The sequence below is a fragment of the Bos grunniens genome, chromosome 8 (assembly GCF_055505025.1).
Source record: "Bos grunniens cultivar Pamir isolate PY7600 chromosome 8, Bosgru_T2T1.0, whole genome shotgun sequence".
NCBI classification, from domain to species: domain Eukaryota; kingdom Metazoa; phylum Chordata; class Mammalia; order Artiodactyla; family Bovidae; genus Bos; species Bos grunniens.
The window spans coordinates 68008407-68032600 of record NC_141172.1 but is presented as its reverse complement, the minus strand read 5'-3'; the positions used below and the strand labels follow the sequence as shown (position 1 = coordinate 68032600).

At 56.1% G+C, this 24194-nt stretch overlaps 2 protein-coding genes across 15 annotated transcripts in view; both read right to left on the bottom strand.

Annotated features, from left to right (window-relative positions):
- Positions 1 to 17106, bottom strand: part of DMTN (dematin actin binding protein) — a 32181-nt gene extending 15075 nt beyond the window's left edge. For 3 of the 13 annotated variants that reach the window (XM_086416145.1, XM_086416146.1, XM_086416147.1), the window contains exon 1: positions 8654 to 8888. The gene's annotated coding sequence lies outside the window, so the exon portion shown is untranslated. Of the gene's footprint in view, positions 1 to 6096; positions 6248 to 8653; positions 8968 to 10787; positions 11197 to 11952; positions 12143 to 16967 lie in introns of those variants that run through there. The other 10 variants (XM_086416139.1, XM_086416140.1, XM_086416143.1 and 7 more) reach the window with 10 other exon arrangements.
- Positions 17107 to 17382: 276 nt separating this feature from the next.
- FGF17 (fibroblast growth factor 17) lies at positions 17383 to 22962 on the bottom strand. Of its 2 annotated transcripts, none has more exons than XM_086416158.1 (5): positions 22824 to 22962; positions 22622 to 22658; positions 19499 to 19676; positions 19226 to 19332; positions 17383 to 18177 (listed from the first exon to the last, which is right to left on the bottom strand). In XM_086416158.1, the coding sequence occupies exons 1-5, from the start codon at positions 22856 to 22858 to the stop codon at positions 17884 to 17886; spliced, it is 651 nt and encodes a 216-aa protein (XP_086272284.1). In that variant the 5' UTR covers positions 22859 to 22962; the 3' UTR covers positions 17383 to 17883. The 2 variants fall into 2 exon arrangements, with proteins under 2 accessions (XP_086272284.1, XP_086272285.1); XM_086416159.1 differs by having other exon boundaries at positions 19499 to 19643.
- Between the last annotated feature and the right edge of the window lie 1232 nt (positions 22963 to 24194).

The following is a 24194-nucleotide window of genomic DNA, read 5'->3' as shown; positions in this document are numbered from 1 at the left end:
TATCTGCTGCAAATATTAGGAGTTCCCCTGGGGGCACAGCCCAGATCTGCTTCCTCAGTAACTTTCTTAGCAATCTTCCCATCCTCCCTGCACATCCCTGGACCAAACACATAATAACCATTCATTTAATGCCTGGCTGAGTTTCCAATGTGATGGTGACAGTGAGACTGTCTTCCAGCTGCTGGCAGTAAGCCACAGAATGAAGAAAGCTGATGGCTACAAAAGGTACAGGGAAGAGGCAGCAATCACGTAGTGGTTAAGAGTGTGGGCTCTGGACTGGAATGACTGGGGAGAGGAGACTCGGCTACTCAGAAGCTGTGTGACCTTGAGCAAGTTACTTACCCTCTCTGTGACTCATATTCTCATCTGTAAACTGGAAGATAGTTACAATATCTGTGTTATAGGGTTGTTCTGATTATTAGGCAAGTTATAACATGTGAAGTGTTTGAAATATAAATTCTATGTAAAATGTTAACTATTATGATGTCTATTGGAGAAGGCAATGGCACCCGACTCCAGTACTCTTGCCTGGAAAATCCCATGGATGGAGGAGCCTGGTAGGCTGCAGTCCATGGGGTCGCTGAGGGTCGGACACAACTGAGTGACTTCACTTTCACTTTTCACTTTCATGCATTGGAGAAGGAAATGGCAACCCACTCCAGTGTTCTTGCCTGGAGAATCCCAGAGATGGGGGAGTCTGGTGGGCTGCTATCTATGGGGTCGCATAGAGTCGGACACGACTGAAGCGACTTAGCAGCAGCAGCATGATGTACATCTCCCTGAAGACTGATGAATTTAGATGGCTTTTTCATAGCCATTCTGCCACAGAAGGTCATGAAAGACAGGTCATTAGTGCTCCCAGTCTTATCTGTGACTCTATATCAGGCCATTCTATTTCTCACTGTCTCTCCACCACCAAACTGCCTCCTGGAGCATAGGCAGCTCACTCCCACTCCCCTACTTTTGTGCATGCCCTTGAACTATTCTCTTCTCCCAGATCCCACCCATCCGTCAAGGGTCATCCTTAACACTTCTCCTCTAGGAGACCTTCCCAGTTATTCTAGTCCTCACTGATAAACTCTACTCTGAATTCCAGTGGAACTTAAAAAGAGACCATGTAACTCAGTCCTTGATTATATGTTGCCTGACATGTATTTTTGCTAACTAGAATGACTGCTAATTTCTACAATAATAATAGCTATTATTTTTTTTTGAATACTCAAGCTGGGTATTTTGACAAGCGCTTTACAAGGATTATTTTGTTTCATCCCCCTAACAACCCTATAAGGTTGACCTGTTTTACAGATGAGAAAGCAGAGGTTCAAAGAGGTTAAAAACTTGTCCAGCATCGTGGAGGTGAAAATGACTGTGTCTTCAGCACTGGCACGATTCATAGTGCCTTCCCAGTACTGTGTGAGGTTCACGTTGTGGACAGGCTAGCATTTGTCACATTTCTTAAGTCTTTTTGGAATTTTAGAGTCAAGGGTTTCTAAGACGGGACTCTGACCATCAGGGTTACACTAGGTATTTGGTGCCCATGGAAAGACTCCATTCCAGAGCTTCATCTTTCTCTTGCTTTCTTAACATTTACTTTGTAATGCTTTTAACTAGGTGTCTGAGGACCAGAATAAACTCTAGTGTATATTCAAAGAGCTATTAGCTCCCTCTCACTCCTCTTTCATCTTTACCTTGTTAACAGACAGTATCAAAATAGCCATACACTTGACTTAGTCCTAGAGGCAAGCACTCACCCATCCACCCACCTACCCATCCATCCATCCACCCATCCACCTACCCATACATACATACATCCACTTACCCACTGGGTTGTGTATTGTTTTATCCATCCATTCACCAAACACTTTCTGAGCACCTATTCTTCAATGACCACAGACCATTGTGGTCTTATGGAGAATAGAATGATAAGTCAAAGAAGCTAAGCTGCCCCTCTAGAAATGAGACCATGTGTGTAGATAATACCCCTGCAAACAAACAGTTACATATGCCAGATAAGATAGTATAAGGGGTGATGCAGTGGTTAGAGCTCTGTACTCCCACTGCTGAGGGCCAGGGTTCAATCCCTGGTTGAGGGACTAGGATCCCACAAACTATGGAGTGCAGCCAAAACAAAAAAAGATGGTATAAGGGGCTGTGAGAGGTCACAGGAGAGATGAATCAGTATCAAGAGGGGGGAATAAAAAATTTTCTTAGATGTGTTGGTGGTTTTAGTTGCTAAGTCACATCTGACTCTTGGTACCCCATGGACTGTAGCCCACCAGGTTCCTCTGTCTATGGGATTTTCCAAGCAAGAAAACTGGAGTCAGTTGCCATTTCCTTCTCCAGGGGATCTTCCCTCCCCAGGGATCGAACCTGCATCTCATGCATTGCAGGCAGATTCTTTGCTGACTGAGCCACAAAGAAAATCCTTTCTTTGAAGAGGAGGTATTTAAGGCAGGCCTTGAAAGGTGCCTAATTGGAGATCCTGGAAAAACCAAAAAGGGATCCTTGGAAGAGATAGCAGCATGATGGAAACTGGAGACACGGGGAAGCACTATGTCTGTCTGGGGACAGCAAACATGGCTGAACTGTGGAGCTCAAGAGGTTGAGACAGTTTTAGGGCAGGAGGCTGGGAACCAGACTGTAGATGCCTTGAGTTTAGACTAGAGGATTCCGAATATATTCTGTGGGCAACTGGGGCTATGGAATGCTTAGGAACTTTTTTCAAAATGAAGAAGTGATAGATCTAAGCAGTGCTTTGGGGAAATGAGTCTGGCTGCAGACTGGGAGATGGATTAGACAGGTCCACAGAGAGACCAGCCAGGAAGTTATGGCAGTAGTCCAGGCAGGGGATGGTGAGGCGCTAGACTTGGGCCTGGGGCCGAAGAGGCAGAATGTGCAAAACAGAACTGGATCTGGAAACCCCACCAGAAGGAGGGACAGGCAGTGACAGGAGAAGGGGAGGCAATGAGTTCACTTCTTGCCAGGTTGATATTGAGGTGGGGGCAGTAGCGGGAAACACAAATTTGGGAGCCATTTTAGCTAGAGGTGGTAGTCTGCACATGAGATTGCCAATGGAGAAAGAAGATCAAAAATAGCATTCTGGGAAGTACCTAGAGGACTAGAAGCAAAAAGGAGCTGGAGATGGCCTGAAAGGGAGGGCGAAGACGAGGGCTGGGGGTATACCTAGTGATTCTTTGTTTTCAGTAAAGGACCTAATAAACAGTGAAGGTACAATAAATATGAGAGAAAGGGTGGTGTGTGCTGTGCTCAGTCGTGCCCGACTCTTTGCAACTCCATGGGCTGTAGCCCACCAGGCTCCTCTGTCCATGGAATTTTCCAGGCAAGAATACTGGAGTGGGTTGCCATTTCCTTTTCCAGGGGATTTTCCCGACCCAGGGATGGAAGCCCTGACTCCCAAGTTGCCTGCATTGCAGGCTGATGCTTTACCACTGTGCCACCTGGAAAGAAAGGCATTTGGGGAGGGAAAGAGGGGTTGAGAAAGAATGTCATGTAGGAACTTCCCAAGTAGTCTGGTGGCTAAGACTCTACATTCCCAAAGCTGGGTTCCTGGTCAGGGAACATTCTACAGCTAAAGATCCTGCATGCTTCAACTAAAACCTAGTGCAGCCAAGTGTGTGTGTGTATATATATATATATATATATATATATATATATATTTTTTTTTTTTTTTTTTAAGAGAGAGAGAGAATGTTAAGAAGCCCAGAGTCCATTGCCCAGAGAAGGGAAGATGTGTGTACAGGAGATACAGCTCACCAGTTTGGCTGTCAAGGCCTGGCAGCCTCTGAGAGCATCCGCAAAGGAAGCGTGAAGCCTCCTTGTTAGTAATGGGGTGCAGGGTGGAGGGGTGCAGGTGGCCAGGAGGCATAGGCCAGGGAGGGGCAGTTCTGAGAAGTGTGATAGGCAGGCAGGAGGCAGGAGAGTAACTATGGAGGAGGTAAGCCTGGTTGAAGGTTTTTCAGTAAAAGGTTTGTAAGCAGTGGGGAGTGAGGAGTAAAGGCTCTCAGTGGGGAGTGAAGAGTAGAGAGAAAGAAATTATGGCTCCTCTGAAAGGAGAAGAAAGGGAAGTTGGTAACTGCAACCTAGGGGCATTTAGAGGGAGCTGATCGGAGAAGGCAATGGCAACCCACTCCAGTACTCTTGCCTGGAAAATCCCATGGACAGAGGAGCCTGGTAGGCTGCAGTCCACGGGGTCGCTAAGAGTCGGACACGACTGAGCGACTTCCCTTTCACTTCTCACTTTCATGCATTGGAGAAGGAAATGGCAACCCACTCCAGTGTTCTTCCCTGGAGAATCCCAGGGACGGCGGAGCCTGGTGGGCTGCTGTCTATGGGGTCGCACAGAGTCGGACACGACTGAAGCGACTTAGCAGTAGCAGTAGACACGACTGAAGCAACTTAGCAGTAGCAGTAGCAAATCCCAATCAGGAGGCTTCTATTTTCCCAAGAAAATTGAGAGAAGGCCATATGTAGACCCAACACGAGGGTTGAAAGTGAAAGGGTTAGTCTCTCAGTTGTGTTAGTCTCTCAGTAGTGTCAGACTCTTTGTGACCCCATGGACCGTAGCCCGCCAGGCTTCTCTGTCCATGGGATTCTCCAGGCAAGAATACTGGAGTAGGTTGTCATTTCCTTCTCCAGGGGATCTTCCCCACCCAGGGATGCAACCCTGGTGTCCTGCACTGCAGGAGGATTCTTTACCATCTGAGCCACCAGGTAAGCCCAGGTGGGTTAGGCAGAGGCTGAAGAGAGTAGAAAGGACTGTAAGGGTCATGGTGGGGCCTGTGGACAGCTGAGCATCTGGGAGAACAGACCTTCTACGTGTCCTGGAGCCTCAGGCTGAAGCTGGGGGTGGCCCAGGCAACCTTCCCTTGAACACCATTTGCGGGTGGCTACAGCATGGGGCAGTGACTGCCCATCAGAGTGGTTACTGCCCAGAGAGGGAGGGAAGAGGGCCACCGTGAACCAGGTCACAGGTTACAAGGTCTTGAACTGAGACGCCCCACTCTCCCCTGCACGAACACGGTCCTACAGGCGCAGCCACTCAAATGATTCAGAATAACGATGTCCCCGCTCTGGCCCCAGCCCCTTCTGCACAGCGTCCGCCTCATCCCTTGGGCTGGGTCTCTTCGCTTTCTGCTCTGAGTCACCTTCTTTCTCCACAGCGCCTGGTGTGTTGGAAAGCACCCTGCGGCAATTGTTAATATCTTACCCTTTCGGGAACCTGGCATGTTAATTCGGGACTAACCTGAAGGAGTGAAGGTCTTACTAGTGAAATATTAAGCCAGCAGAGAAAATGTTTCGGGGTGGAGTAGGGGCGTGGGGGGAGGGAAGGGCGAGGGGGAAGGGAGGGACGGAGGGAGTGTTTTCGTAGCTTCTCTCAAATCACGTTTTATGACCGCGAACCGCTTACTCCACCCACGCGTAGCCCCTCCCAAAGCCAGTTTCCTCGCGCGTCCGCACCAGCTGCCCCTGCTCGATCGGCGCCTGCTCCCAACCGGTGCACACCCCTCGTCTATGCACGTGCACTCCCAGGTCCGGGCTGCCTCTGGTGTACAGACCAAGAGGGCAGGCTGCAGCAGGAAGGGAGGGCGCAATGAGAGGAAAGGGAAAGCGCCGCGGAGGAAGGCCAGCCCAGGTGGCGGAAGGGCCATCTCAGCTGGGCCGCGGCTCCCAGTCCTTCCATCTCCGCCCCACCCTCCCCAAGCTGTGCAGCTGCGCCTTATCTGAGCCCCCAGCCCGGCTCCACCTCACACCGCCCGCCCCGTCTCCATAGCAACTAGAGCCGCTTGGCCTGGGTGATAAGGCCCGCCCACCCATCCTCGCGGGGGCCGGTTCCAGGTAGGAGCTGAACCTGCCTCGGCTCCCTGGACTTTGAGAAACGGAGGCTCGACCCGAGGTTTGGATCCTCTAGTCAGCTTTCCCCCGCCCACATTCTAAACCAACCACCACTTGCTCTGGGCCAGGGACTTGCACCCATCCTCTCTAGCTTCACACACGCTTACGTCTCCCCATTAGGCGATGAGAATACGGCTGAGAGATTGACTTGCCAACTCCCCCCGCCCCTACCCCCGCACCTACCCATAAAAGTCAAGCTGGAATTCCTACCCAGGTCTATCTCGCGTCAAAGCCAATGAATGCTCTTTTCCGTGGGTCCCCAAAGATCCCACTTTAATATGGACTTGGGATTTGGGGTCCCGTGCGCTACTGCGGAGCCACCAAAATCCGGCTCGCTGAACTGGCCTGTGGACAAGGAACAGAGAGGCTGGGGGTTGGGGGAGGAGGTTGGCCTACGGGCTCTGTGCCCTGGGGCAGGGAGAAGCCAGGCTAGAGGCTGGCTGTGCAGACAGTAAAGGGCTAAACAGGTTACGCAATGGGCAGGCTGTCCCCGTAGGTTGGGGGTCAGGTGGGCATGATTCTACTCTCCTTTTTCACCAATTTCATTTACAGTGTCCCTGCCTGCTTCACCCCGTTTCTGAGTCCCATCCCGCTCTTTCTGCTTTCCATCCCCTTTTTCTTTCCTTTCTTCATCTTTCTTCCCTTGGCTCTGTTTCCCTTTCACCCTCTCCCCCTCCCGGCCCCACCCCCGCAGTTACTGTGGCAACAACTCAATGCCAGAAATAAAGGCAGGATCCAGCTAGGTCACCAGTTTCCAAAACAGCATCCCAGGGTGGAGAGGGGAAGGGTGGGCCAGAGCAGCCTGGCCCTACAGGGGAGGCCCTGAGGCTGGGGTCTGTGTCTGTGTTTGTGTTTGGGTAGCGCGGGACACCCACAGTCGCCCCTCAAATCCCCCTACCCTGGGCTGGTGGTTCATGGAAACATCCTGGCCAAGCCTGCGCCTGCACCTTTTTAAGACTGTTGGAATCCCCACTCCCCTCCTCTCATTTTATCCTTCTTCCCCACCCTATTTTTAAGCCCTGCTCTATCTGCTAGGAGTAGGGTTGAGCTTCCTCTAATGCCAACCCCCAACAGCACCCTCTCACACTCTGGTGAAGCATCATCACACAGGGGCAGGAGGGCCCAAAATCTGGGTCCCGTCTTGGGAACCCATCTGCTCAAGGTCCTGCTGCCCCTTCTGATGACAGCAGGGCCCGGCCCTAGGCTCCCCCTTCCTCCTCCTCCCTCAAATATGCATCTCATCTTCCGGTTTCTTTTAGCTCTCTCTTGGGTTTCTGTATCCTCAATCTACACCCCCAGCTCTGAAGAGGCTCCTCTTTCTATGCCCCCCAGCCCCTCAGGTTTGCTTGGTCCTCAGCTTGTTCCTGCTCTGGCCTCTATTTATAGCTGGTCCTGTTGGCAGGTGGTGGTGTCACTTTAACCAGCTGGATGGATAGGGCTGGGGGAGATGCAAGGGAGATGGGCTCCCAAATTCAGTTTCCTGAATCCTGGGGGCATCCCTATTCTGGTTTTTACATACACGCATAAGCTCCGAAGGAGGAATTCCTCAGACCTGCACCCCCAGGTGGACAGTTTGGCTCAGGTGTTGGACATGTGGCCATGGCAAGGCTGGCAGCACGGAGCGCAGACCCCCGCTTAGGGGCACAGGCACTTCACCTACACAGGCAGCCCCTGCTGAAACACAGTTGCAAAGCAAACACACGCTGCTTGCAAGATCACGCCCCCACTTTCCCAGCAAGGCCCCCCCACGCTGCCATGCGGTACCTCTGACACCCGCTCACACGCCCCACCTTGTCTGCTGTTCTCCATGCTCACAGTCACCCACCCCATGGGTTGACACCCCCTCCCCAAGCATGTGCATGGCAAGGCACACAGAGCCCCCACTTACCCAACCCATGGGCACTCCCCGTGTCCCCTCCTTCCCAAAGCAAGACTGCCTGCTTTTTCCCATACCTGTCCTTGCTCCCCTGACTCTCGCATCCTGGCAACCCAGTCCCCTGGGAAGGAAACACTCTGCCCCTAAAGGGCAGGGAGCCTGGCCTGCCAGGCAGAGGGAGGGGCAGAGCTAGCAAGGGGGTACTTCTGATCCTCCTTGGGTGCCTTTGCATCTGCTCAGCTCCCCCGCACCCACCTCCCCTTCAAGCATTTCTACAGCCCGCACTGAGAGAGCACCACCGAGACAGCACCGTAGTCAGGCCTGTGGCCACGCCCTGCCACCTAGTCTGGCCAGCTAAGGGCTGGAAGGGGGCTCCCTGGGCCCCTCCCCCAAGGAGCAGGCCCTACACCAATGGCACTCAGGTCTCTGAGTGAACTACTCCCCTCTCAAGAGCATCTGCGGCAAGGTGGCAGGAGACTGGCAGACCGGCAACCCCCACTCCCCTCCCAACATTCAGCAAAGACAGAAAGCTCTCCAACCCAACCAGGCGACACCCCACCCCCTACAACCCACCATCATTGGGACTTCTGGCCAGCATAGCTAGGGGAGGGGGGCTACTCAGTGATACCGTGGCTCACCCCAGCCCCTCAAATCAGAAGGAGGTAGATCAGACCAAACCCGGCTAGCCTCGGGGTCCAGCCCATTCTCCCACTGAACAAGGGGCCACAGCTGACCCCTCCCCAGGGACTCCTACCCCCAGTCAGAACCTCACTTCTAGGCAGGTGCTGTGGCCAAAATGCCCACAGAGGAGAAGAGAGGCGGGGAGGGGAATGCGGGGGAGATGTCGGGGGTCCTGCCACCTACCTCTTCCCAGACACTGAGGCCCAAATGCTCTGAGGCCCCAAGCCGGCAGGGGCAGACGCAGATCCGGGGCTGCAGCTTTTGCTCAGAGTCCAGGTAATAGGAGACTCTTCCAGGAACCCAGCGTGCTCTCCCGGAGTACAAATAACCAGATAAAAGCCGGCTTGGGGTGGGCGAGTGGGTGGGGAGCTGGTGAAGGAGGGGACCTACCCTCTGGGCCTCCACTCCCTCACCCCCACCCTACTCCTCCGCTGATCCCGGATCTCGATCCCTGGCCAGGCAAGAGGGCGTGTGCACGGGTGGGCAGGCCATGCAGACGGCGGCAGGGCGGGCCGCAGCTCCCCACTCCTGCACCCTCCCCACCTCCAGCTGATAGCGTGTGGCCGCTGGCCTGCGGGTGTGTGTTTGTGTGTCGGCTCTTCCACCTCGCTTGCTCGCTGCAGCTCAATCCATTTCAGACAAGAGGAGCATTAACCAGGCATCATGACGAAGCAGAATCGGAAGCAGACACGGCCAGCCGCTGGCCTTTTTCCCTTTCCCACACCCACCCCCTGCCCAGCAACACTCACGCTCACACACACAGCCCCTCGAGCCTCCTAAACAGCCAGTGTTTGTGTGGGGGACAGGGGAGGGGGCTCTACTGATCACAGAAGGGGTGACGACACTTGGTTTCTCCAAGCACCTGTCTCTCCCACTCATCACCCACCACCAGCCTGGCCTCTGGGGTCCCAGCCTCCCCCTCCCCGCCCCCACCCCCCAGGGTGTGAAAGCCCATAGATGGCGAAGGGGAGGGGTGTGTGGGCTGGATGCCAGAATTGGTTACCCGAGGATTAACCCTCTCCTGGGGAGGACAGAATGGGAGGATTCAGGAGACCAGGTCCTCAGGACAAGAGACCTGGTTGGCCCTTCCATAACCCAAATCTCTGGGGGATAGAGCACAGCGGTGGTTAGTGGGAAGTAAGCAATTCTCTCTCCAGGGCAGGGTCTTCAAAAGAGAAGTTCTTGCTAGGGCATGCCCAGGCCCCTGCGTAGAACTGTGGGAACAGAGACACTGGGAAAACCACCCCCCACTCTGGGACCCTGTCATTGGCCTTTTGGTTCCCTCTGGGCTCAGCGCAGAGTCTGGTTCACGTGTGACCCCCGGGAGCAGGTGAGGGAGACCTGCCAGCTGACCCTGGCCCTAGCCCTGCCCCCTCTCCACCTCTGTGCACTTGCCTACCTAGGCAGTCCTTACCGTTGCCCTGGTAACCACTGCCCACAGCCGTTCAGCTGATGCTATCAGCTGTCCTTGGGGAAATCTAGAATCTGGGGAGGGGGCTCTGGGGTAACAGAATGGAAAAATCACAGGGGGAGGGTCGTGAGGGGACAGGTGAGAGTGTGCTCTGGGACTTCTTTCTCAAAGAGAGTAGGGCAGGAGAGGACAGGTAGGGACAGGAAGGGAGAGATGTGTCTGGGTTAGTGGGAGACAGAGAAGAAAGAATCCTGAAGGATGGGCTCCAGAAAGAAAGAAATTAAGACGACAGGTCGCTGAGTGGCTGAGGAAGAGTGGAAAGAATCTGGGCTTAGCTGTTGGATGTACCGCGGAATGGGAAGACAGGGAGAAACACAGGATCCATGGAACCATGAGAAAAAGACCAGGAGATGCTGCAGGAAGAGGTGCACCTGTGATGTGGCAGGAGCAGGCCACACACCCAGCAGAGGGGAACAGGCCTTTCTAGACAGCCAGCCTGGCCTCTCAGCTTTCTGACCCTGCAGCCCCACCCTTACTGCCCTGGCCCCACCCTAGTCCTGCACAGCCTCCGTCTCCCACTCCAGGAGACCAAATGTCAGATAGCCCTTTAGAATTCTTCATTTTTTCCCACTACTTCGGCTCCTTCTCTGTTTTCATGTGCTACCCCCTCCCCCAGACCCCATTCCAGGAGATTCGCCTTCCGGTGCCAGGGTCCCCAGAGGTAGGACTGGAATGAGCTGTCGCCAGGAAAGACAGCTGGGGCCAGGGGCCTGGAATGAGGTGGCTCAGGAGGAATAGATAGGAGTGGAGCATTCCCCAGGGAAAAAAAAGCACACTGGATAGAGAGTAGGGGGGCCGAGGGGAAAGGGCAGGGGGAGGGGGAGGGGATGGGGGGGTCTCTGGTACCTTCAAGGGCCTGGGGCCTGGGGCAGGAGCACAGCGGCTTCCTCGGTGACATACACCTCCATCCCTCGGCGCATCTCCTCTCCGCCTCCCGTTGCCAAGACAACCTGCCAGCTCAGCCGAGGAGGCAGCAGCAGCAGGGAGGGGGGAGGAGGCGGCTGTGACTCCTATTGCCTCCTCTTCGGTGATGGAGGGGGCCTCAGTGCTGGGGTGGGGGTGGGAGAGCTTCAGGAGCCCCACCACTCTCCCCTTCCCTCTCCTTCCATAAGGCTCTGGGATTGGCTCTGGGGTGGCCTCAGGAGAACCTTAATTCAGGGCCAGATAACAGGCCCGTCTTGGGGAGGGAGACGGCACTGGGCAACATCCCCCAGTGGAGAAAGCTCAGCTTGGAGTTGGGAAGAACGGTAGGAACAAGGGAGGGATGGCTTCTGTTGAAGGGTCAGAGGGCGGCTTCTGGCAGGAAGGAGAGGCCCTGGGTGTGGGTGGGGCTGGGCACGCAGGCCACGGGGCTCAGAAGCCTCCCGGTGCCACCCCTCCACTGTCTCTGAGCACCTCCTCCCAGCCATAGATCCTCTCATTCCCCCGACTGAGAGGAAGGTCGGAACTAGAAAGAGAGCTCTTTCATTCCCAAAGGGCCCATCCCCACTGTCCCTCAGTCCGTAGGAATGTCCATCCAGGGGCAGGCCAATACCATGGGTGAAACTCTCCCGAGGGCCAGCCCTGGAGCCGAGGGGACTGCGGAGTTAGGGCTCCCTCTGTCGACCCGAGGCTTGGTAGCTGTCAAGGTCATTCCTTGCTGAGGGATCCTGATGTGTGTATGTGTGTGTGTATGTGTGTGTGTGTGTGTTGCGAGGGCACAGCCAGGCCAGAAGGCCCTTCCCTCGTCTGCCTCCCTTCATCTCTGGTCTTGCCCTACGGGGAGACTTGCTCTGCCTCTAGCCCTCTCCTCTTGGGGAGGCCCCAGACTCCTCAAGGCCAGCAGAATGGTCCAATCTTCCCCCTTGCTTGCTGGTCACCACATCAGGCTGGGAGGAGACTGGAGGCAAAAGCTTAAATCCCAAAGCAAGCACCCCTGAACACCAGGTTACCTGTGAGCTGGGCCCGGGCAGGATTCCTGGGCACCTCTGGGCTGCACCCAGGAGGCTGCTAACAGGAGGAGCAAGCTTACCTTTAGGCTCAGCAGTGCCTCAAGGCCTTGAGGATGGGTGCTGGAGTCCACAGAAGGGGATGGGGGCTCCTGCCCCTCTCAGGAGGGTGGTCCCAGGCCCAAGATACCTAGTTCTTGGTTCTTTCCCCAGCAAGGTCACTGGTGCCAGCTGTCCTGACTGGATGCTGGCCCTGCAGCCTGCCCCTTCCCTGGGGCCTATGCCCTCCTCTGGTCTCACTCCAGTACCCCTTGCCCCGCCCTCTGCATGACCTGCTGAGGAGGTCTAAACATTAACTCCTGGAGAGGCTAGCTGGGCCCCGAGGTGGCTAAGAAGGGCCAGTGCCAGAGAACTGGACCAGTGGAACAAAAAGAAAGACAAGGGCCTCCGAGTGAGCCTTTCTCATCAGTTTGGAAGATACATCCCCTATCTCCAAGCACTGGACTGACTGTCAGACCCCAGAACCTTAGTCCCAGCGGCTGCCCCAGACCAGCCCCTCTCCTCCAATCCCTTACCCCACAATTGCACCTGGTCACCTCCCTTCTCAAAGCCCCTCACCATCTCCTCCTGCCGCAGCAGAGACCTAATCTGTGGCTCAATCCTTTCCTGCTGCTTCCTGAATGCAAACTTTCAGTGCCAGCCAAACCCATTCACTGCTCACAGCTCCTCCTTGCCCTGTAACAAATCTCAACATTTCCCTGTCTTGAAGCCCTTCTTCCCCTGCTGTTTTCACTCTCAGTATTTCCCCCTTGCGGGTCCTCTTTGCTAAGAGAGATCCTGTTCATTCTTCAAGATCATGCAAACCCCAGCCCTTCCCAGCACCGCCCCCCTGTATACATCCCTGGAGCCACTGTGCCTGGCCAAGGAGTGGAGGACATCGCACTATAGATGTCACAGACAGGAGAGAATCTGGACTGTCCTCCTCCCTGGCTGCGGGCGTCGGTGAGTTAACATCTCGGAATCTGAGCCCACCCACACATGACATGGGAATAATCTCACCCACTAAATGAGGGGTTCCATGTGAGCTGGCCTTGTGTGCTGCCTGGCACATCTCTGGAGTTCAGTACCCATCAATGTCTTTACTTCCTCCCCTTTCACTCTTTGGAAGTTCAGTACCCATCAATGTCTTTACTTCCTCCCCTTTCACTCTTTGGATGTACCACCTTTTTTTTTTTTTTTTTTGGCACACTGGCATGTGAGATCTTAGTCCCCTGACCAGGGATCACACCCACGCCCCTGCAGTGGAAGCCCGAATCCTTAATCACTAAACCATTAGGGAATTCCCACGAATGTACCAAATGCCACTTTGCAATCTTTGGTACATCCATTAGGGGTAAGAGACAGATTCCCACAGTCCTTAAAGAACTGCCTTTTTATAGGTATAGCCTATGTGCTAAGTTGTTTCAGTTGAGTCCAACTCTATGACCTTGTAGACTGTAGCCCGCCAGGCTCCTCTGTCCACGGGACTTCTCAGGCAAGAATACTGGAGTGGGTTGCCATGACCTCCTCTAGGGGATCTTCCCAACCCGGGGATCGAACCTACATCTCTTACATCTCCTGCATTGGCAGGTGGGTTCTTTACCATTCCGGCCACCTGGGAAGCCCCATAGGTTTATTCACCACCGCCTCAATTAAATTTTCAGCATCTTGAGTTTGACAGAGGATGACACACTGTCCTGTCCATCTTTTTAGTAACTGAAGGACTAACACAGCGGTTGTATGTTGTAGGAAATACATAAATATTTGGATTAACTGCTTAGGGCCCCTCCTGCTCAAGTCCACCTAAGGATGGAGCTTAGAGGCAGGATTCTGACTTTTCATCCCACCTCCACCTTCAGGGACCACAAGGTGCTGGACTTCTTTCTGGGTCTCCAGTTGGTTTATTTCTTCAATAAATACTCTGTGTAACATACCGTGCTGGGTATTATGGGGGAGCCAAAGACTGACTAAATCTACATCGGAGTCCCTTGTTGTCCCGCAGAACCATGAAACGAGCATAGTAAGTACAGTTCTGGAAAAGCCGTGATATGTGCCCTAAAGCCAGGGCAAGTTTATGGCCAGAGGAACCAGGGACAGCAGAGATGGCCACTGTCCCTGGGGGAGTGAAGGGCATCTGTGGAGCTGAGGAGATGGCTGTGGTCTGGACATGCCAGCATGCTGGCGAAGGGTATCCTGGGCAATGGGAAACTCATGAGCAAAGATGGGTCCAGCGGGAATTCCTGGGCAATTCAGTGGTTGGGACTCTGCCCTTCTACTGCAGAGGGAAAGGGTTTGATCCCTGGTCAGAGAACTAAGATCCCACAAGCTGCGTGGCATGGCCAAAAAAAACCAAACAAGACAGGCTCAGTGTGCCTGTTGGATGGCAAGGGTTGTAGTTTTGCCAGCATTGTTGAAGGGGAGCTGGAAGGATAGGGCTGAAGCGGGGGCGTGGGCAGGACTGGGCAGGGGCTTGCAAGCCATGCTGAGTCTGCTAGAGATGGTGTGATAGAGGCAGAGCTGTGGTGTAAGAGAAAGCAAGGCGAGTTGAACAAACTATGTGATGTCCTGAGGAACGTGTGTGTAGGAGAGAGACCATGTGGAAAGCCATTGCAGTCATTGAGACAGAGCTCAGTGTCTCTGCACCTTGGGAAGTCCAGCCAAGGTGCAGAGTTTGGTGGAGAAAGCAGCTGGGTGCAAGGCTGACACACTGGTTTTCTCAGAAAGAGACAGGGGAATAAGAGAGTGGCGCAAATCTCAGGGCACGTTTCTATGAAGCAGGGCCAGGAAAGAAACAGTCTGAGAAGGAGAGAAGGAAGGAAGGAAGGAAGGTCTGGAGGGGCCGGGGAGGAAAGAGCTTCCAGGACAGGTGATCCTTCCAGGTGTCCAGGGTAGTGAGACTGGGGCTGGGTGACTGGGAAGTCACAGCCAGGGGAGTCAGAGAGACTGAATAGACAGACGTTAGTTAGAAACCAGCTTGGAGGGCTAAAGCGTGAGAGGATCTCTGCCCTGACTTTCTGCCTCAGCTGGCTGTTTGGAGGACAGGACAGAAAAGGTGAGATCAATAGGTAGGCTATTCTTAGCCAGAGTTCTTGGGCATCCTAAACGGAGCACAGGATTTGAGGCCAGCTGCCACCAACCCCCTCCTGCCACACCCTCCCTGAAGCGGATGTGTTCAACTCACCCTAAGTGTCTTCCAACCCACCATGTCCATTCCCAACCCTCACACTGGCTTGGAATACTTAGCGCACCCAGAAGCAACCAGAGCTGCTGCAGCCATCGGAGGTCTGTGGGAATTCTCCTTCAAATTCCTGCCACAGTCACAGATACTTTCAATCCCACCTCTGCAACCCCCCCACGTCCCCACACCAGGTCCCATTATTAGAGACCCATTCCTTTGCTTTCTTCCTTTTAGCATCTTGGAAATCACTGCCAAGTAGGAGGGAATGAGTTGAACATACTCTTTTTTCTACGCACTCTCCGTATCTCTACAGAGCATGAAGAGGCCCCCCCCACCCCCCACCGGTGCAGAGCCTGCACTCCGCAGAGGCACGAAAAGGTGTGGTGAGATGGCTCCAAGGGCCCAGCCAGCCGGGGACTCATAACCACAAGTGGGGGCGAGACCTGCCAGGCTTGGGGTGGGGGTGGGGCTAGGGCACTGTCTGAGGTGGTACAGGCCTCCCCAGCTGCCTTCCTCTCTCTCCCTTCCCCGTTCCCTGTCCCTCCCCGTCAGGTCTCACCACCTCAAAAAGCAAGAAAGGAAACAGTGAGGGCTTTCTGGAGCCGGCCCCCAGAGGCCTGTCTGAGCTGGGGAGGTCACAGAGAGGGAGGGAGGGGCCGGAGAAAGGCAGAGAAGAAAGGGGAGGCAAGACAAAGGGCCCCGTGCACCTTTGAAGCTCTCTCTAACCCCAGCCAGGGAGTGGTGGGGGTGGGCCTGAGAGCCCGGCTGGGGGGAAATGGTCCAGAGTTTTAAAGAATGTCTCAAATTCCTGCGGAAATCAGAGGGATTGTAAGAACTCCCCCTCCCCAGCACACCTCCTTCTCAGCCCCCTCCCTCAGCCCCCCAAATCCAGTCTTCCACACCTGGGGCCCCAACCCTTTGTCCTCAGGTAATTGCGGGGCGTTGCCCCTTCCCTGAAAATCCCATTGAACTCGCCTGTTAGTGCAGTAGTTCCAGACCACCCTCCCTACTCTCCCCCGCAGAAAACGACCCCTACACGTTTCCCGCAGTCCCCGCCAGGATTAAGACTCTTTGTGATTGGGGGGGAAGAGGAAAAAGCAACCTAGTGAAAAGCAATTATGACAAGCTGGAGGGAGAATGGCTTGGGGACCTCCCTCTTGGCTATGGCAGTCTAAATTCCCCAGGAGTTGGGGGTGTCAGCCTGGGCTCCAGTTCTCACCCAGGGAAAGGTGACTGATCCCCCCCACCCCCATCCACTTGGACCACACTCCACTCACCTCCCCTTTTGACTAAACCAGCTCCCATCCCCCACCCACTTTCCATTCTTTCCTTATTTTTAGGCCACTGTTGGGAGAAGAGGGGGAAAAAGGGATGTCTTTCATCCTTTCTTCTCTCCCCAAAATCCACACCCCCTCTCCTCTTAACATTTTCGCAGAAAGGGAAGGGAAATTGAGGCTGGCGGAGCGGCGGGCGGGGGGGGGGGGGGGGGTCCATCCGCAGAAGAGAAGGCTCATGGAAGTGTTCCGAGAGAAGAGCAGAGAAGGGGCCATAGCTAGGAAGGGCCTCCCCCCTTGACAAGATTAAAAGCCGTGGCAAAAGAGGAAAGGGGCGGGTTTTATGGCCTCTTAGTTCCACTCCCCAAATGCACACCTGGAGGCGTCTGGAAAGCCCACCAGAGGAGCTCGGGGCTGGGAGGAAGGCGGGGGAGGACTGCCCCTGCCGCCCGGCACACCCCGCCTTCTCTAGCCTCAGCCTCTAATCGCCTTTTCCCCCAGGTGTGGCCCCCGCCCTGCCCCCGCGGGGACCTGGGCGCTCGGGACGCGGGCTCGCCTTCCCTCCCCTTCTGCCCCTCCGCGCTCCTCCCCCACCCGACCTCCTCACCGGAAAAAAGCAATCTGGCGCCCGGCGAGGAGGCTGCAGCGCCCGCGGCTGCCCGGCCAGCGGCCTCGGGCCCCGGTGGCTCCGGCCGGCCCCAGGATTGGGGTTTCTGCGCCCCAGCAGGTCGCACAGGACGCGCGGTGCCAGCCAGGAAACTCGAGCCCGCGGAGGAGGGGCGCGCCGTGGGCCGCCAGCCTCCCGCGGGGTGGAGGTGCGGGGCCTGCAGGCCATCCCTCCCTCTTGGCTGCCCCTGTCCGTGTCCCCTGCCCCTGCGGGGACGTGTGGGGCCCAGCCGGCCTCCACCTGTCGCACCACGCCCGGGCCTGTGCGCTCGCCTCCTCTCCTCTCGGAGAGAAGTTTGTCCCAGTTTGTCCCCAGTTCAGTTTTGCCGTTCCCCCGCGCCCCTTCAGATAACCTGTTTGCAAGAAAATGGTTTTATTCCGGGGCTGAGAGTTGAGGGATGGGGGTGCAGGCCTGGGTAGTGGAATGTGAAGAATGGCCAGCCCTCTTTTTTTTTTTTTTTCTCCCTCTTTTTTTTTCTTCCTACCGTCTGGCCAGGAGGAATTCGGAGGCTGGGGGCAGACTGAGGGAGACGCGGGGAGGAGAATTTGAGGAGCCTTGAATCCGCTGACTTTCCCATTCGGTTCAGGGAGCCTGACTTTTCTACCTTCCTTCCCGGGGGCCCGCCCCACCCTCAGGGGAGACTCCAACGTGGGCCTCGGGGAGCCGCCCTAGTTAGTGGCAGTCCTGCCCCTTTCCAGCGGGGGTGGGGTGGGAGGGTGGCTGTGATGCTCGGTGGTCCTCAGCATCCCCCTTGGGGGCTCTGGCTCCCCGGCCCCCACCCCCAGCCCAGTCTTTGGATTAGGAAGGGAGGGGAATGGGAAAGCCCGAGAGTGAGGGGCGGTAGCCCCGGTCCCCACTACGTCAGGGGCTGTGGCCTCCGCGTGCGCTTGGTCCGGCGGGTAGGGGCCGAGCCCACGAACTCAAACTGCTTCTGCCTCTCGGCGTGGTTGGGGAAAGGCAGCTGGCCCTGGTAGAGGCGCTTGATGAAGTGAGCTTCTCGTTGGTTCTGGCGGCTGCGGGAGGCCTGACGGGGCCGACCCTGCCGTGTGAAGGCCATGAACCAGCCCTCGTGCCGGGCATTCTGGAAGGCCGTGTAATTGTTCTCCAGCACGATCTCGGTGAACACGCAGTCTTTGCTCTTCCCGCTGGGCTGCCGGGGGTAGGAAAGAGAGAAGGGGAGTTTGTCTGCCCACCCTGGCTGGCGTCTGCCTTATGGGCCTGTGTTATAGGACCAAGGAGAGAACCACAGAGACTGGGAGCCCAAGAATGTCTGCCTGGTGAGGTGGGCACCCTTGATGGAGAGGCAGAGGTGGAGGGAGGAACAAACTTTGCTGATGTCGGATCTGAACTTAAATACAACCTTGTCCTTTAAGTTGTACACCTTGAGCAAGGTATGTAGCCAGACTGAGCCTTGGTTTATCCAGCTGGGTGTAATGATCAAGGTAACTATGCAGTTCAGTGCATACTCAGTGGGCACTCCTAAAGCAGAACAGTCCTCGATCTGGGTGAATGGTGTTGGTGGGTGGAGGGAGGGTAGGCAACAGTGTGATGGAAAGAAGGGGTAAACGTGTGTAGAACACCATGTCAAGAACCAGGCATCCACCCATCTGGCTCTGTAGATAATCTTGACACTATGCCCATTTTACAGATGAGAAGACTGAGACTTGACAAAAATAAGCAAATATTTGAGAACAGCCAGAATCAGAATGCAGGATGGGCTGATGCAAAAGGAAATGGAATTCTCCCTGCACAACTCTGGACCCACCATTACAGAGAGAGTGACTAGCGGTTACACTAGTAGGTGGTTAGTATGAATTTTGCCACTTGGAGCCTGTGGACTGCACTTACCTTGGGCGAGGGTTAAGATGGGAACTTCTGGCCTTCTCAACACTGATCAGCCCTTAGCCCTCAACACGAGGGCTGGCACGTGATGTAGGTGCTAAAATTCTTCCTCACTATACTGAGAAATTACCTCATAAACCAGAGCCAAGGATCCTTATGGATCAGCCAGTGTTCTCAGAGGGCTTCTAGACCCACAGGGACTAAAGGGATCAGAGAGAGGCTGAATGGTGGGGTGAGAGCAGAAGTCACAGTCCTGGGTGGGGCCCAGCAGAGGGTGGTGGGATGCTGCGGGACCCGGCCTGCCCTCACCCCAGGAAGACGGACTCATCTGTTACTCCCTGTCCCCCAGGCCTCACCTTTCCGATGAGCTTGCCCCTCTTATTCATACAGATGTATTTCTCACTCTCAGCCCCCTTGATGCGCACCCGGCTTCCGAACGTGTCTGTCTCCACTATGAGCTTGGCTGTGGGGAGGGGGAGAAACCTCCGTCCATTGGGGCTGCCAGCCCAGGGGTGCAGCAGGGGGCCTGACTTCTGAATTTGGGTGGGGGTGAGGGGCATGGGGAGGCCCTTGGAGCAGGCGAGGCTAGACAGGGGTGTGGGTGGCCTCCCAGGAGGGCTGGGTCTCACCGAACTTGTTGCCGTCCTCGGCGGTGGCGGAGATGCGACGCCCGGTAACCTGCACATGCTTGCCGCTGGTCCGGCTGTAGAGCTGGTACTCACGGATCTGCCGCCGGCTCAGCTGGTCAGTCATGGCGCCCTGGTCCCTCACGTACTGGTTAAAATTAGGAGACGGGTGATTCTCCCCCTTTGCGGTTACCAAGGGAAAAATAGTGTCAATTTGCTTTGGGTGACACCACCGCAGGTCCATCCGGGGGAGGGGTGCGGAGGTGAGTGTGGTGGGGGCAGGTCATTTGCCCTGTGAAGTAGGGGGGGTGGGGGAAGGGGGCACTTGGCCGTGACCTTCCCAGGCCAGTGTGTAAGCCAGTCATCATGACCTCTTGGGTCCTCATCTGCCCTGAAGCAGAGGACTGGTAGCTGCCCAGGCTCAAGGGACACTTGGGGACACAGTTCAGGTCTGGAATGGTGACCCTGGGAGCTGGAAGGAAGCTTCAAGCTGGTGCTATATGATCTCCATGATCTAGGGAGGAGGTGCATGGGGCCACATAGCTGGTTAGTGACAGACCCCTGCCCTGCCTCTAGGATGGGAGCTTGTCCCTTTTCCAAAATGTCAGGGGCTTGGTTCTGTTAGCCAGGGTGACCAGATTTCTCCCCAGTCCTCTGCACAGCCCATGCCTAGCACATGCACACACATAGATGTGTGCACGCTCCCACACATGTATGTGCACACACAGCAGCTGGTCTATGGACCATTGTGGGGACACTAAGACTCTTCTCTGTAGCTCCTGCTGGGCCCCTGGAAGCATTTCTTTTACACCTCTTTACACTGCTAACCAAGAACTCCTGAGCTCACACCCATCTCCCCTGGCACTCCCCCTGGGTGCTCAGGGCCTTGGAGAAGCCATTGCCCCATCCAGCATTCCTCCCTGCTCTAGGGTTGAGAGGCCTCCTTCGTGGAAGAAGGCAGAGAGGTACTATCAGTGGGGGCCCAGGGGATGTTCTGGGAGGCCGCCTGCCAGGCGGGGGTGATACTGCCTCCCACTGCTTCCCCAGCGGGGAAAGGGGCTGTTGCCACCATGCATTGTGCTCCATACAAAGCCAGGACAAGTGCCTTCTCCAGCATGGTCTCTCCTTATCCATCTGCAGCGCTGAATGGGAAAGCAGCAGACCACTTCCTGCCCGCTCACTCTCCGGCAAGGTGCACACCTGGATGACATTTCCCAGCTGACAGCTCCGGCTCTAGCTCTAAAATGTTTCTCCACATGGATCCTGCTGGCCTGTGCTGGGACAGCCTTTCCATGCCCGATTCCTGAGTCCACCTTGATCCCAGCTCAATCGCAACCATCTGGACAGAGCTAGACCCCCCAGCCCCCGCATCTGTAAGGGGCCTGTATCTCCTGGAGGAAGGGGTGGGAAGTATCAGCTTGGAGGAAGCGGGAGGTGAGGGAGCAGCTCCAGGCTGACAGCGGAACCTTCGGGAACCTGCGCAGGGTTAACCCTTCATGTGTGTGTGTCACTGCCCAGGGCAGACCCCAGCTCCCCACAGCCCGGGAGTGTTGCCACGACCCCAGCCCGTGAGAGCAGGGTCTGCCCATCCCACTTCTCCACGGCCCTGAGAAAACCTGAGGCCAGCATTTGGGGTGGGGGACCTGCCTTCCGTGCCAGGGGGAGGGGGTCCGGCCCGTCCCCAGCCCCAGCCTCCTGGCCCAGGTTCAGACCCTCCGCCCCTCTTGGCGGGCAGCCTCCTTCTGTCTGTCTGTTCCAGGTCAGGAGCAGAGAGGGGGCCCCCTCCCCCAAACCCCCTCCTCTCCCCATCCCCCTTCTAGCCCTGTACAAAAGCAGCCCCACGCCCCCCCAACAGCCCACAGCCCACAAGTCGCTCTCCCCGTGGGACCTGGCCTGTCCCTTTCATGTTCCCGCTGCAGGGTGGGGGTGTGGGGGACCTCCCCTTCCCCTGCCGCAGACAGCTGCTTGTCAGACGGCTCCTCAAGCATGGCTGTGGTCCGGCCTGCTGGCCCCCCACCAAGGGGGGCGAGGGGGCACTTCAAGGGGGAAAGGACAGCTTTGCCACCTTCCTGGAGTCCTGAATGGGGCCTCAGCCAGGCCATAAACGCCTTGGCCAGCCACACCATTGTGCTAATTCCCCCTCCTGAACAGGTTGGGCCCACCCCCAGCCCCCTCCTGGCTGGGCTGGGGGCTTTCTTCTTGCTCTCCCTGGATGTGTGAAGCAAAAGGCCTGGAACGGGGGCTAGAGCAAAAGGGGGAAGGAAAAGGGGGGGTGTCTCTCTCTCTCCCACCCCCCCACCGCTTCAAAGGCAGCCCCTTTCCCTCGCTCAGAGAAAAGGCATTTACCTTCAAAAAAAGTCCCCACTGGCTATGAAGGGAAGCCGGCCTCTGGCCTGGGAAAGCCAAGAGATGTCTCCCCAGAGCGGTTCTGGACCAGTGCATTTTAATAGCTGCACTTTTATGGAGGATCACAAAAAGGGACCGAGCCTCGCACGGGGGCTGAGGCTGGGGGGAGGCTGACTTGGGGTTGGGGGGTGTGGAGAAGCAAACCCTTGAATCTTGTGCCATACAAACCTCTGGGCTTGACCTCATTGCCCTATAGGTAAGGAGTCGCCTGCCCTGGCTGGGCATTCTGAGTGCCCACGAGATGCCCCCCAGGACTATGACTGGCAGGACATCTGTGTTGGTGGGAGTGGGGTGGGGTGCGTGGTGCACACAGGTGGTTTTGCATGGAAACCTGTCCTTTCTGGGGAACTTGCAAGTATTGACACAAGCCTCACCTGAGCCATCACCTCCGCCCTCTTCCGACCACTCCCAGGCTCCATCCCTCAGGTTTGGCTGCCCCTGTGCATTTAGCCTTAGGGGGAACCCAGTGTCGAGGGATGGAGGGATGGAGGGAGCGGAAGAGACCCCAGGGGAACTGGGCTGAAATGAAAACGTCTGTCAATCCCCAAATCTCTTACCCCATGCCATTCCAGCCCCCCAAACCTCAGAGTCTCCTGCACTGGGAAGAGGCTAGGATATGCCTCTGTCCACCGAAAGGAGACTGCACCCCCACCCCCGCATTGGTAGGGTGAGAGAGATGGGAAAAAGCTAGGTGGGGGTAGTGGGGGGATGCCCACCTACCTGAGTTTGACAGCAGAGAATCAGCAGCTGCAGGCACCTGTGTGGGAGACAAGGTGGACCTGGTTGTGGGTGCCAAAACAGCCAGCCCAAGGGTACACCAGGTGCCCACCCCGCAGTCCTCATGGCAGTCCCGGGACCATTAAGTCTGCCCCCAAGGCTGGAAATGGCAACAAGACAGCGGGGTCGAGAGCAGTGCACTTACAGTGTGAGGTTGGGCAGCAAGCGGGCGGCTCCCATTGCCGGAGAGATTTCTTGGGGCCGTTTGCCCTCCTGCCCCCAAAGTCAGGAGCAGATGTGGGCAGTCCCCAGGGGCAGAGTCCCAGAGAAGCCAAGGTCTCTTCTAGCCACAGGTTTTCAGTGGAGAAGAGGAGAGGGAGGGGAGGAGGAGAGAGGGGCGGAGAGGGGAGGGGGAGGAGGGTATAATTGGGAGACTGAGGTGTGAGGAGTCCACCTTCCCTGCAAAGCAGCCACTGGCGGGGCGCTGCCAGCCTCTGGGGGGGCTACCCAAGCGCAGAGGATGGAGCTGATGGGGGCTCCTGGATCAGGCAGACAGGCTCCTGCGTTGTTCCAGACCCTCAAGGACCTCAACGGCAGGGCCCCTCCTCCTCTCTCCTCCTCCTGGCCCACCTCCCCAAGGGTGAGCCACAGGTATCAATCAGTCCAGGCCTGGGGTCGCTGATTCTGGCTCTCTGGGTGGAAATTACCAGGAGCAGCCTTAAAAGGAGGAACCTCCCTCCAGGGGGCAGGAGGTGGGCTTGGCTAGGCGCTTCCACTGCCTCTGTCACCCCTTGCTCCCCCTATCTGCTGTCTGGTCACCGGGAAGGAGGGGTTAAGGCTCTCCAGACTAGCAGCAAATAGGGGGTGCTCCAACTTGGGAGCCAGGGGCAGGGAGACCGCACAGCTGGGGCTCTGGGTGGATCCCCTGGAGGAGAGCAGGCATCAGCCACTTGCCTCTGGGTCTCCGCAGTTTCCTCTGAGAGATGGGCACAGTGATGCCTCGGGATGTTAGAGGACCCAGTGAGATGGTCACGCTTAAGCAGAAGCCAGAGATATATTTTCTGGGCCCCAGTTGGCATTCCCCCCAGGCCAGAAGCCATCTCTAGTGCCTCTGGGAGCTGAGAGGAGCCTGTTGCCTCCTCCTCTCATCCCCCAGCAGCTGTCTGGGATAAAGTGCCCAGCAACCTCCCAGTGGTCCCACACTGCCCAGTACCATGCCAAGTATCACCCCATTCTGCAGGTGAGAAAACTGAGGCACAGGGATAGGTCATTTGTTCAGGATCACCCAGCTAGTCCCTGGTGGCTCAGATGGTGAAGAATCTGCCTGCACTGCAGGATACCCATGTTCAATCCCTGGGTTGGGAAGATCCCCTGAAGAAGGAAATGGCAACTCACTCCAGTATTCTTTCTTGGGAAATCCCATGGATAGAGAAGCTCAGTGGGCTACAGTTCATGGGGTCTCAGAGTCAGACATGACTGAGCGACTAACATGCATCCACATACCCATCTAGCAAATGATGTGGTCAGGTTTCCAAAGTCCCTGCTCTTTCTCTTCCACATGCATTCTTTCTACTGT

Bases quoted from the DNA above. Each gene is read 5' to 3' on its own strand.
- FGF17 (XM_086416158.1), bottom strand. From the start codon at position 22,858: ATGGGAGCCGCCCGCTTGCTGCCCAACCTCACACT. The intron at 19,677-22,621 runs GTAGGTGGGCAT...GTAACCGCAAAG, and splicing joins TTCTCTGCTGTCAAACTCAG to GGGGAGAATCACCCGTCTCC. The intron at 19,333-19,498 runs GTGAGACCCAGC...CCCTCCCCACAG, and splicing joins CGAGGACGGCAACAAGTTCG to CCAAGCTCATAGTGGAGACA.